This window comes from Diabrotica virgifera, chromosome 3 (genome assembly GCF_917563875.1).
Source record: "Diabrotica virgifera virgifera chromosome 3, PGI_DIABVI_V3a".
Taxonomy (NCBI): domain Eukaryota; kingdom Metazoa; phylum Arthropoda; class Insecta; order Coleoptera; family Chrysomelidae; genus Diabrotica; species Diabrotica virgifera.
In genome coordinates this window covers 98,801,069-98,815,756 of record NC_065445.1, presented here as the reverse complement: position 1 = coordinate 98,815,756, position 14,688 = coordinate 98,801,069, and the positions used below count along the sequence as shown (strand labels likewise).

The 14,688-nt window shown below is 31.6% G+C and overlaps 1 protein-coding gene across 1 annotated transcript in view; it reads right to left on the bottom strand.

The window, feature by feature from the left end:
* Positions 1–71: 71 nt before the first annotated feature.
* Positions 72–14,688, bottom strand: part of LOC114334666 (pleckstrin homology domain-containing family F member 2) — a 75,162-nt gene continuing 60,545 nt past the window's right edge. The window contains exon 8 of the mRNA XM_050645317.1: positions 72–8,474. Coding sequence (XP_050501274.1) covers positions 8,439–8,474 — 36 coding nt within the window. The 3' untranslated portion in view covers positions 72–8,438. The remainder of the gene's footprint in view (positions 8,475–14,688) is intronic.

The window sequence follows — 14,688 nt, the reverse complement described above, 5'->3', positions numbered from 1 at the left end:
AAATGCTGTTTGCGATTTTATATTTGAACGATATTTTTAATAAAGGATGTTGAGAATTAAAAAACACAAAATAATGTAATAAATAGTAGACATTATATTTCTTACAATATATACAATTTAAAAATACAAAACTATTATTACACATATTTGTATAAAAAGATGTTTTGATTTATTAACAAACAGAATTTATTTATTCAAGGAATTGTAAGCCATACTTTAAACCCATTAAAATATACGTATTACAATATTTAAATTTTTCTGTCTATAAAGCGTTTCACGTCAAGAACGGAACGTTGCATAGATAGGGCTATGTAAGCGCGCCGATGCCGAACCGTCTTATTAGAATGAATCGTATATCGACAGTCTAATAGCACCAGCCCGAGAGTTTTGGCAACACTGATCTGCATACGCCAAACATTCTGTTCTTAACGTGAAATAAAGTATAGCATATCTTAATCGATCCGCATGAAATCGAATCAGAGAATTTTTTCACCATAACCCAGAATTACGGAGAGTTGCTATAATATCACCGCTCATTGGACGGATAATTGAGATAGAGTAGCTTGGTTAATTATTGCAGTATTAAACCTAACTGTGGTAAATACCGTGTGATCCTTATTTAACAGACCAACATTCAGCACGTCTTACTGATAGGGCTACAATCTTGGTGGAATACATATATTAATTCTCGACTAAACTACACACGAAAAAAAGAGACAGAAAAACCTAAATACAGTAATATCATATACGAGCTCTAACAACTAAATGTTCGGACAAACAAAAATTTATTGAAAACGCTCATTTTTACAACCTTGCCTTGGAATTGAAGAACTATATCACTAACACAATAAAGTTTATCATTGATAATAAAATATTGGAATGGCTTGGTTTCTATATAGTGGAGTCACTGAAGGTTTTCACCTCCGATTTCGTTGAACCTTCATCGATTTTCATGGAAATTGGTGAGTAGTTAGAAGATACTTCAAGGAACAAAGGTGACATGATGCCAACTTGCGCTTTTACCCTGGAGGTGGATGCCACCCCTTCTCGGGGGTGAATTTTTTTTTAATAAAAAAAATACCAGAAATCGATAGAGGGGCAACTTGTAAGCAAAATTTGTTATATAAAGTTATTAACATAAATCAATACTTTTTGAGTTATTACATATCAAAAATTATATTTTTTCTTAAAAAAATGCATGTTTTAAAGCTGTTTTTCACGTATTACTCAAAAACTATAAGCTTTTGTAAAAAAACTATTATTACCAAAATTAAAGATAATAAAAAATTTAATACACTCCCCACTTAAAGAACTAAACTAATGTTATTTCAAAGTGAGTTATGGGTAATTGAATGTATATCTTTTTCGACGAGTACTCAAATTTAAGCATTCAAGCTTACATAACGGGAAAATGATGCATTTTATAGAATTTAGTTGTTAATAACTTGTCAAATTACTTCGGAGGACCTATCAAATGAGCTCCAGTAGAAGTTAATAGCATCAAAATTAAGCAAGTTATGATGAAAATAAGAGAACCCTTTCGATTTTTTTAGGAAAAAGTGAAAAATAAAACATACGCCATTTCCACAAAAATTAAAATTTGTAGTAATCCTCACAATAATTTTTTTTAGGTTAACATAGTAGTTAATGGTTTCAACAATTTTCACCGGTTTAGAATGCATATTTTTGAAAAACAATTTAAATAAACCAGAATTTTTAAACTGATCGTACTTTTCATTTTCTTTTGATAATAACACCAAAAATACTCAATATACGTAAAAAATAATATATAACTAAATTTTAGTTTTTTCTGATCCAAATACTTTTACCCATTTTACTATTTCCGTAAGTAAAAAATAACCGAGATAGACACGTTTAAAATTTCAATTTTGCTGCGAGAACCATGTAACCGGGGCCATTTAACCTTTTATTGTTAAAAAAAGTGAGAGGTTTAGAAGACTAATTTTGACACTTTTTAATAGCTCTTGGAATCAACTTTTAATTAGTTTTTAGGTGAACCTGATATCTTAAAAATTAACGGAGTTATTTACAAATAAACAATAACATTTTTTGGAAAATTTTTTAAAAGATACATTTTGAAACATTTTTGGTGCATAAATTTTAATGCTATCAACTTGTTCGAGGGCTTATTTGATAGATATTTCTATGAACTTTGACAAATGTTTAATAAGTTTATGTTATAAAATGCATCATTTTGCCGGTATTTAAGCTTGAATACTTAGATTTGGGTACTCGACGAAAGAAATATACATTCAATTATCTATAACTTACTTTTAGTTAATATAGGAAGGTTTTTTTAGTAAGAAGTTTATTTTATTTTTTATTAGCCTCAATTTTGATAATAACAACTTTTTTGTAAAAAATTATAGTTTTTGAGTTATTTATGAAAAATCGGTTAAAACATGCATTTTTCTCACGAAAAATTAAAATCTTTGATCTTTAATAACTCAAAAAGTTTTGACTTATTTTAATAATTTTATATAACAAATTTTGCATAGAATTTGTCCCTCTATCGAATTGTGGGGTTATTTTTAATAAAATAATTTTTACCCCCAGGGTAAAAGCGCAATTTGGCACCATGTCACCTTTGTAAGTTTCTTGACAGTTACTTTATCAAACCTCTAGCGCAGCGGTTCTCAATCTGCGGTACATACCATTATTTGCTGTGGTACACAAAACGCAAAAACCCAGCCAAAACCAGCAGACTTTTGTGATCCGAAATGGGAAGTATTCACGACAGTTTGCTCCTACATACACAAGTTAGATGCCTTTCACGAGGAAAAGTGCTATCTCGATTATTTGAAATTCTTGTTCTATTTTCTTGTCCTTGTTGGGTCTTGTTGAATTTTATTTTATCCATTACTTAAAATTCCAGCATATAAAGTACAGTTGATTATAAAAAATAAAAACCTTATCTTGTAAAAGGTATATTTAAAATCCCTAAAAAGGGCTGTATCACAACAAAACGTTTTCGGGATCAATATTCCATCATCAGTGTTATCACCTAAAATAAGTATAACTATAAGTAAAACAAACGTGAGGTTAAATTTTGACAAAGGTAAAAAAGTGAATAGATAGTTATACTTACAGGTTTACATGCTTTAAGCCACCAAAATGTACGGGTAAGAACCCTTAAATTGATTTTAAATAGTTGGGGTTACATTATATCCGATTTTAAAGGATGTAAAAAATATTTCCAGATTAACCCCTGGCATCACATGACATCAACCATATTGGTTGGGAAATTGTAGGTAGAACCTTACATGACATAGTTTAGGTGACAACTGACCGGAATGGCCCTGGCCCCCCGAAGGATGGCAGCAATAGATTGACACCGTACCTTGACAGAATGTAATAATATGTGTAGTTACTTCAGCCAAAAGAATTTAAATTTTTTGTTAATATTTAAAATAATAACAGTAGTGAAAAAATTTGTTGGGATTAAAATTAATCTACCCTGAACAAGTATGATGGATAAAAGTTAAAAATTATAGAATCAAACAGAAGTGAATTAATACTTTCTTTAGGGTAGGCAATTATCATTACATAGGATTAAAAATTTTAAATGTGTAAATACAGAGTTATACTTTTCTAAGATATTAGTTAAGCTGATGTTATGAGCTTACTATTTGGTGTAATTTATTAATAGAAGGGTCCAACAAAATAGATAAAATATGATATATATTTAGTTTGGCTGAAGAAATATGTATTACTAGATGTGAATGTAAATAAGAAAAGTAGTAATAAGGAGACTGAGAAATCCAGAGACCCGACATCAAAGTATCTGGAGATGAAAAACTAGCAATGATGGGACAGGAAGGATATAAGGTTATTAGTGTGTAAGAAAGGAAAAAGAAGTAGTGATGAAAGAAGGAACATATTATTACATTCTGTCAAGGTACGGTGTCAATCTAGTGCTGACATCCTTCGGGGGGCCAGGGGCCATTCCGGTCAGTTGTCACCTAAACTCTGCCATGTAAGGTTCTACCTACAATTTCCCAACCAATATGGTTGATGTCATGTGATGCCAGGGGTTAATCTGGAAATATTTTTAACATCCTTTAAATCGGATAATATAATGTAACCCCAACTGTACATTTTGGTGGCTTAAAGCATGTAAACCTGTAAGTATAACTATATATTCACTTTTTTACCCTTGTCAAAATTTAACCTCACGTTTGTTTCACTTATAGAGTTATATTTATTTTAGGTGCTAACACTGATGATGGAATATTGATTCCGAAAACGTTTTATTGTGATACAGCCCTTTTTAGGGATTTTAAATATACCTTTTACAAGATAAGGTTTTTATTTTTTGTTATTTATGGTATACAGCCAGTACAGGAATTTTTCTTTGTGATACTTTTTATAGTTAATTATATTACCTAGCTATATAGCTAGGTGGTACCAAAAATAAGAAAAAGAATTTTATGGTACATGACTCAAAAAGGTTGAGAACCACTGCTCTAGCGAAAAGCTCTGACAAAATATTTATTCAAAAATGATCAGAGGAAGTGCGACACTTACTAAATTTCGCCAATTAATAATTAAAAAATATTGTTAGGGTAAAAATTCACGAGAAATTGCTGAAGAATCAGATTTGGCCAAGTTTACAGTTGTGGCTGTATTTAAGACAGCCACATTTAAACAGAAAACTTCGGGTAGACCGGGAATTGTGTCCGATCGATACGGATCGACGATTATTAGTGAAAATTTGCAAACTGGGCAGTCGCAACACTTTACGCAGTGCAATCATTGAAGCGTAAAATAGGTTTTTACCTCCGAAATTTTTTACTATGAACCGATTTACATGAGATTTTTGGAATTAGGCTTATCTGACACTTAACTTTAAAAGTGATATTGACCCGAACTTTTTATTTTTAAAGGGTGAAAACAACCCCTTAATGGAAAAATTGACATTGATCCATTTTATCGCCAGAAAACGTGTTTAATAATAAAGAGTGACATTGTGAAGTGATTTCTAACACATTAACCTCTAAACTCATTTTCATCCCCTTGAAAACCGTACAACCCTTGCAAACAACCCCTAAATCGAAAAAATTTACAAAAAATTTATTTAGTATGATATAAAAAGATTTAAATATAGAGTAAATGATATTTTACGTTCTCTATTTTAATTATCATATTGTTAACCCCCTTTCAACCCTTAAAAACAACCCCTAAATAGAAAAAAAAATACAAAAAATTAATTTGGTTTGACAAGAAGACTTAAATATAGAGTAAATAATATTTTACGTTCTCTATCTTAATTATTTAATTGTTAACCCATTTCAACCCTTAAAATCAACCCCTCAATTAAACATTGTATAAAAAATTTCTTTTGATAAACTAAAAAGGATTTAAATATCGTTCCACGTTCTCGAAAAAGATATGCTGGAAAATTATATGCTCAAGTTATTTAACCCTTAAAACTACCCCTAAATTAAAACATTGAATATGTATGATTTAGATTTTAGGTCATAACTACTTCAATTTTGAAGCTATCACAACTTATAAACAACCATTTTGAAGGTAATTAAAAGAGCTACAACTTTTTTCATCATAATATGTAGTGAAAAACCTTTTATTTTGAAACGGTGAAGGGTCAAAGGGCTCGGGAGAGACGGTGGTTGCGCTACCGCGCGCTCTTTAATCAATCATATATATCTTCGTCAATTTTTGTGTGATAGGAAAAACAAACAAACCATAATTTTTGCCAAAAAAAAAACCTATTTTTTTTATTATTACACTTTTATAAGTATCTTTCATTATTTTTGAGATATTATGAAAAGATGTTTTTTTTTTAAATTCGAAATTTTTTTTTCTTAAAATCGTGAGAAAATTCCGAATTTTCAATTGCTAATAACTTGAAAAGTATTGGGTTTTTGAAAAAACTTTATACAACATTTTTTGCTTAAAATTAGGTCTTCTATCGATATGAGGTTATTTTGAAAAAAAAAAATCCACCACTAAAAAGGGGTGGCAACCACCCCCAAAGTGAAAACGGAGTTCGTTTCAATATCACTTTTGAAGTTAAGGGTGGGATAAGCCTAATTCCAAAATTTTATGTAAATAGGTTCATAGTAAAAATTTTCTGAGCTAAAAAGCTTCAATAACTGCACTAATGAGCTATCACAGCACAATGGAACGCAAAAACAGGAAAAAATTTATCAAGAAAGTGCTGCAGGAAATACACGGTACATAATTATACATAAATACAGGTCAGAATACACAAATCAGGACTCAGTTTTTATAAACTTGAATCGTAAATGGCTAATTTTTTCATTACTCGTAATGTTTTAGCCGAAGGAAAAACCCCTGCTAATAGAGTAGCAATAAACGAATCGCTTCAATTCGACAAGATCGAAGATTTCATGGACCGTTGATGATTGGACCAGAGTCATATTCAGTGACGAATCGAAATTTGATGTTTGCGTGGGGGAGTTACGAAAACAGGTTATCAGAAGTCAAAATTAAGCATTCCATAAAGATTGGCTCAAAAGAGCTGTGAAGTTTCGCAAAAGAATTATTATTTTGGGGTACATGTCATCAGCGGGACTAGGAAGATATGAGGTGGTGGAAGGCACAATTAACGCAGCATAGTACCAAGAAATTTTGAAAAATACTTTTACTCTACCATGAATTGAATTTTATATTTAAGCAGGACGGTGCTGCATGCAATACTGCTAAAATAACTAAAAAATGGTTTGGAGACAGTAACATTAAAGTACTCTAGGAGTCCCGACGTTAATGTTATTGACACATTTTAGCATATGATGAGTCAGAAACTGCGTACTAATCTCATATTACTAATCTCATATTAAAATAGTAATTTCTTGAATTGTCCAAACGTTTAGTTGCCACGGTACAGTTCACCAAATATAGCTGAAAGTGTGAAATTCCCATTGCCTGCGCTAACAATAAAGTGAGAACGCACATACAAACGGTCTGGACCGTCAGTGCGAGTGCGAGGTCCGTCGTTTGATGAATGCGCATCATGATCGTCACGCGTTTTCACTCTTTCAGCTATATTTGGTGAACTGTATTATGCAATATTTTCATTTACAAGTCGGAAAAATGAAAGAATACCCATGAACGAACATATAAAATACGCTGTATTTTCCTGTCAGCGTGTCACAAAGAAAATTGTCCAGTGCAAGTACATGTAACAATAATTATTACATGTACTTGCGCTGGCCAATTTTTTGTGTGACACGGTGACAGGAAAATACAGCGTGTTTTATATGTTCATTCATGGGTATTCTTTCATTTTTCCTACTGTATTTTCTACCAACACTGCCATTCAAAATTTATAGAAATCAAGCCAATAAATATTTTATTATTAATGATAGACTTTAATGTATAGGGCACTCCAAGACATTGAAGTTTAGATGCGATGGGAGAGAAAAATTGTATTTGTTTATATTTGTCATTGTGTTTCTTAAGTTTTTTATCTTTAATAGTGTTTTAGTTGTATTTTGAGAACATTTTGTTGTCGATTTTGTGTAGTTTTTAGTTGTACAAGTACTGGAGCGACTTTACTTAGTTTTAAGCAGTGAATAAATAAAGATGGGTGAATATTTTCGAAAGTTGTTGGTAGACAATACAGATGTTGCTAGTAGGTACAAGCAAAAGATTGACAAAATTAATAATATAGATTCATTTTTCCCTCAAGGAGTCTGAGTTAACCTACAGTGGAGACAGTTTTCCAAGCGTATATAACACGGACATAGTTAGTTATTTAGCTTTTTGATAGGACATTTTATATCACTTAACCATTGTTTTTGTTTCTCAGATAATAACTTATTTAGTTCAGTTTTAAATTTAAAATGTAGCACTGATGGTAAGCGATAAAACTGAACTTGATCACGATTACTTCACATTCCACACCACTTCAAAACACATCAGAAATGAGGTATATTATCTTTTTAAATCGATTCTTCCAGTGAAAATGTTAAATTAATCCTTGTACAAAACAAAATTACAAATAAACGCAACTAAAATGATCTAAAACACATTAAGAACTAATATAAACCATATTGGTTTAATTTTTACAGCATGTTGGAATGCCCTATTGTTGATCTCGTTTTTTAATTCAATAAGCAAGATTGTGAAGATGAAAGTTTTCAATAAATTTTCGTTGATCTGAACATTTAGTTGTTGGGGCTCGTATTTATATTCGGGTTTGTGGAATATAAATAATGTACTATGTTTTATTAATTAAAATCTCTATATCCTTATATGTAATTTTTTTAAATAATTTACACGGCAATTCATTGTATGTATTAATATTATTTTCGTGTATGTGTATATAACAATGAGTTTATATTAAAAATAGAATCATTTTACAAACTAAAATTACTTTAACGTCAGATATGAATCCAAGTGGAAGTAAAGTATGTCGGTGTAGATTAATATTATTCGGTTTTTTCATTATCGCCATAGAACTTGGGCTAAAAAATATAATAATATAAATTATTGTGTACATGATATTATGCCAATAAACATTCCTCTTCAAATAAATCTGGACACTTGCGTTATGTATGTTTTTTAAAATTCTGTAGGTGTTAAGTGGTTTACATGGGGAGAAAGTAAATATTAATAATAGAAATCGTTTATTTAAAACACCAACAAAGTAATAATGGGAAACATAAGTAGACCAAAAAGTACCGTAAAAAAATAACATTGTTAGAAAATTAAAACAAAAAGTAAGATACAATTCTAATTGCCCCCAGTTGGCTGCTCTTTAGGTTTAGTATCAGGTATTGCCTTTCCTAGATCGGCGGAGGATTTTAATACGCCTAGGCATACTTGCAATAAGTTGCTGAATCTGTTCTTGCGGTATATGTCCCCATTCTGCATTAAAAGCTATTTTCAGCTCTTGCATCATTTCTGACAATGGTTGCCTCTTTTTAATGTTTCCCTAAAATGTCTCATAAATGTTATAATGGATTCATGTCAGGACTACAAGCGGGCCAATCCAAAACGGAAATTCCGACAGTACTTGGACAAACACAGTGGACGCGCATTATCCTACAAGCACTGTCGTATGTATCTGTCTGCTGCTGAGTTCCATCATCCATGAAAATTAATTCGGTGCGTGCGTTGAAAGAAATACCCGCCTAGGGAACATCCATGAACTACGTCGTTGAAAAGGGGAGGGGGTCTTTGCTTATTACGACGGTATACGACAGTGGGGAGGGGGCCATGAGTGCACATCCGACGTCGTTTGATGTTCACGAATATAAAAAATTACCCTACTTTAGAATTAAAAAGAATTAGTAGGTATATTAGCTTTATCGCATACTTTTCATTTCGTTTTTATCACTCACAGCCTTAATCATATTGCTAGCAGTTTTGTACAGAATAACAAACAAAACATTGTTCTATGTATTTAAACAAACGCTTCTATACAGAACAACGTCTGGAAGCAATAAATATTAAACTATTCATTTATTTACTGAATACTCTGTGTGAAACAATTCTGCAAGAATGAATAGAAATAAAATATTCTATTTTATTTAGTTAGTACATTGTATTTATACTTAATAAAAGAAATGGTATTGAAATCAAAACAAAATACGAGTAAGTATCAAGATTTATATGATGCAGTTAAGAAAGTATATCGGAACTCCGTTAAAAGTATTGTCTTTTGTCCCAATAAAGCTAATTAGTTGTACAGTGAATTGAGAGAAAAAAGTACGAGGATATTAATGAGCTATATAGGGTGAGGCAGATAAAGGGCCTATTAGAAATATCTCGAGAACTAAAGGTAACTGAATTATGAAAATTGGAATAATGGGGTTTTGAAGACTGATCTATTTAATGAAAATATTTTCATCTACTTGGTACTTCCGGTTATACCGGAAGTTGTTTATAACTTCGTTTTTTTAAATGGGGCACCCTGTATATTTTGACATTTTTGAATTCTACTCGATTTCTTCTTTCTTAAAATATAATGTTTTGTAACATTATACAGGGTAGGTTAAAAGATAATTACGTTTTCTTATTAATTTCGTAGCAATATTCACACCCTGTAGGATTGTAGTAGTTTGACATAATAAACTCTATTTATATTCAAATAATTTTCAATATAGTGTATTTTTGTTAGCAATTATTAGTATAGCTAAATTTTTAATTTTAGTATACAGGGTGGGTCTAAACTCGGAATGAGTATTTTCTGAGTTTTCTTAAATGGAACACCCTATATTTTAGTATTGTAATGAAATGATATTTCATGGTACTTTTTTATTTCTTAAGCATTCCCTATACCTAACTGCTTTAATTTGTGCTTAATTGTTAATCGCACCAACAATCTTAACTTCGATGGTATTTTGACAGTTCAACCATTATTGGCAATTTTAAGTATCAGTCTAGATTAATATGTATTTATTTCCAAAAAATTATTTGTGATTGAATATTTTCACGGCCAACCTAATACAATTTCACATATTTTGTGTTGCAATTAATGTTTTGCTTGAATCACCAATAACTCACAAATTAAAGCAGTTAGGTATAGGGAGTGCTTAAGTAATTAAAATGTACCATAAAACAACATTTCATTACAATACTAAAATACAGGGTGTTCAATTTAAGAAAACTCAGAAAATACTCATTCCGTGTTTCGACCAACCCTGTATACTAAAACGAAAAATTTAGCTATACTAATAATTGTTAACAATAGAAGACTATATTAAAAATCATTTGAACATAAATAGAATTTATTATGTCAAACTACTACAAGCCTACAGGGTGTGAATATTGCTACGAAATTAATAAGAAAACGTAATTATCTTTTAACCTACCCTGTATAATATTACAAAACCTTATATTTAAAGAAAGAAGAAATCGAGGAGAATCCAAAAATGTAAAAATATACAGGGTGTCCTATTTAAAAAAACGAAGTTACAATCAACTTCCGGTATAACCGGAAGTAGCAAAGAGACCAAAATATTTTCATTAAATAGTTCACACCTTAAAACCCCTGTATAACAATTTTCATGATTTTCTTACCTTTAGTTCTCGAGATATTTCTAATAGGCCCTTTATCTGCCTCACCCTGTATAGTAAGTAAATAAACTTTGATAGCTAACTTTAAAAAATCCAGAAATATCATGGAATTTAAAAAAAATCCGAAAAGTCCGAAATTTTTACAACGTAGTTTATGGATGTTCCCCTATACAATAACACCTGCGATACCAAAGGCACCGTTACAGCAAGGTGCAAATCGTTCTCTGGGTCTCCTCTATACATGTTCGCGTCCGTCTGGAAATCGTAAGCAAAAACGGGACTTGTCGTCAGATAACATTACAACACTCCATTGTTGAACAGTTCAGCCTCTGTGATCATTCGTACACATTATTCCGATAGCTCCATGAGCTACTGTTAATTTAGGATATGCTACTGGCTAATGAGAACGTAAACACCTTTCATGCTGTTCTCTTCTTACAGTTCGTGCAGAAATATGAGTTTCTCGAGTTTCTAACAAAAGACTATTGAGAACATTATTGACGTTAAAGAGCGATTCCGTCATACGGAAATCTTTCAAAAACATGCAACACGCTGATCTCTGCACCTTTTTCTGTCTGATTCTGGTTTTCTAGTATATTTTCCGATTTTTCGCAAAGTATTTTTCCGAAAAGTATGAGTTTTTGCCAAATGTTAAAATTTTGTTTTTATGGTGACGCGATCAATCAAAAACATTAAGAGCGTAGGAGCAAAATCTCGGCCCAAATTTTTTAAATGCATTGCATTGTATTGCACTTTTTTCGAATATTGAGAAAACTAATAAATATTTTTGAAAAATTTAAACGCTGAATCAAAGATTACATTATTACCGTGTGACGATAATATAATTTTATCGTCTAAGTCTAGAGTACGCCAATCAATTAAACAAAACGTGTTTTTATACCATCTCGGACGGTATAAAAGACGTAACGAAAAGCCTAGTTGGATTATTATTCTCGGAGCGTTGATCGGGGAATAATAAACAACAAAACAACGAGGTAGAAGAGGTGAGTTTAAGTATAGGTATCCCGACCATTTTCCTCAACCCTACAACCCCCGTCGTCTTGGTGCGTTGAACGAAGTTCGACGGTTTCATTTTACCTATCATATACGAGAACTGATCGTAATTCCTTACATGTCTTTCCCCCTGGCGAGTTAAGCGAGATGTCCCATCCTTATACGTCCATTTCATATTAATAAATATAATTCCTAATGCACGCGATCGTCGGTATTATTCATTCATGTACCAAATATCGTCACCTCAACCCGAATCTAATGTCCGATACGTAGATTATAAATATATTTTATTAACGAAATTAACGAGTAATTAAGGCTAATCTAATTATCTTATCTTTTGTATGTTTTGACTCTAAATAAAAATGTCTTAAAAAATTAATCCTGCCTCCGACTGTATTTTGTTACCCGAGAGTTTCGCATTGGACCAGATCGTTACAACCGAGGGCCGAAAGTCCCTTAGGATACACAAAAAGTTTCTTTCGAATGAGATATTTGAAATTAAAAATCACACTAAAGGACCCCGCAACACTCCTTATGGAAAAGTGGCCCCGGTCAAATGTAACGAAAGTTCGGCTAATGATATTTCTCAGTGCGTATATTAAAAAAGTCCATGGGACCTAGGTCTGAATATCTATTATTCTGAAGCTATAGCCTTTTGAAGTTATGGGATTCAGGTGCTCGATTTACGTAAGTGCACTAATTCACGGTAAATTTTTTTTTATTGTTTGTTTACTGTGCAATCAGTCAAAAAAAAACAGACCATAAACACATTTGTTGAAATTTACAATGGCGCGAAGAGAAATATTTCAATAAATATTTACTCTACATGAGTATTACAATTACGTTTACAATTAGTGTTTCTTAAGTTAAGAATGGTAAATCTAATGGAAATTTTTGCTTAAGGCATCTAATTTGTTGACTATTGTCCAATAAATTTAGGGCTAGCACATTTGGGTGGTTTTCTAGTCGCTGTAAATATTTATCACGGTAAATTGAACTAAAATATTTATTATTAAAAGAAGAGAGACTCATTTTCTTCATGTATATTTGCGTGTTACATATGAATTCATGGTCAAAATAGATGCATCGTACATGAAACTTAAATTAAAGATAAGAAAGACAAATTTTAGAAAAATTCAGGGAACTTATTGCAAATAAGTTATTACCTATGTAAAAAAAACCTATACAGAAGTAAAAACTTCAAATTGTATTTTGGTATAAAATAGTTTATTTAAAACTTCTAAAAGTCATCCACATGGATTGCAAAACGTTTTCGTTCTGAACAGAACATCTTCAGTGCATTCCGCAAAGTAGTTGTAACTAGCTAGTTACAACTACTTTGCGGAATGCACTGAAGATGTTCTGTTCAGAACGAAAACGTTTTGCAATCCATGTGGATGACTTTTAGAAGTTTTAAATAAACTATTTTATACCAAAATACAATTTGAAGTTTTTACTTCTGTATAGGTTTTTTTAAACTATGGTATACAGCCAACTATTGGGATTTTCCATTGATTTTATTATCTATGTCTCTTATGTAGTTTGGGTTTATCTTTTTTATGTCTTTTGGTTAGTGTTTCATTGAAACAAAAAATATATTAGCTGACATGAAACTTAAACTAAAGACAAGAAAGACAAATTTTAGGAAAATTAAGGAAACTTATTGCAAATAAGTTATTATTTATGTTTCTTGTGTAGTTTGGGTTTATCTTTTTTATGTCTTTTGGTTAGTGTTTCATTGAAAGCCCCTTCCCCCCACCGGCCAAATCCGTTCCCGCTAATCCAAAAAACTGAATCTTAATTTAAAAAAATGAAAAACCGAGGCACTGACTACCATGTACTTTTGTTTTTTTGGTATTGAGATCAAATCCATGTTCTCTGCTTATACCTGATATGCGTGACATCATTATTTGCAAAACATCTAAGCTATTTGCAAAAACTACTGCTTCGTCGGCATATCTAATGTTTTTTAGACGTACTCTATTTTGTATGCGTGAAAACGTGAGATGTCTTGTGCTGCTCTAGCAGCACTTGTGGTTGTTCCTCAGTTTTCTGAAGGCGATTCAGTGGCAGTGGCGGAACATTTGCCTTAGGACTTCCAATAAAACACTAACCAAAAGACATAAAATAGATAAACACAATCTACATAAAAGACATAGATAATAACTTATATGCAATAAGTTCCCTTAATTTTCCTAACCGTTTCTTAATTTTAATGACCTAAAACGCCCGTTAGCATGTGAAGCTAACGGGCATGTTAGCCTCTCATGTGAACGGACTCTAAAAATAAGGCGGAACTGCAGCTATATTGGTATTGGATAAGTGTGAATCATTCATCACAACATGATAATTCTTATGTCGCTCTAGTAGCACATTTTCTATCGCACTTCTTAATTCTCGGAGGTTTTCTGAAGACCAATATACCATACATCTATTTTTGACCACGAATTCATATGCCACACACATATACGCATGAAGAAAATGAGTTCCTCTTCTTTCAATAATAAATATTTTCGTTACTTGACCGTGAATTAGTGCACTTAACGTAAACCGAGCATATGAATCCAATAACTGCAGAAAGTTGTAGCTTCAGAATAATAGTTTTTCAGACCTAGGTCCCCCAAAGTTTTTTTAATCTACCCA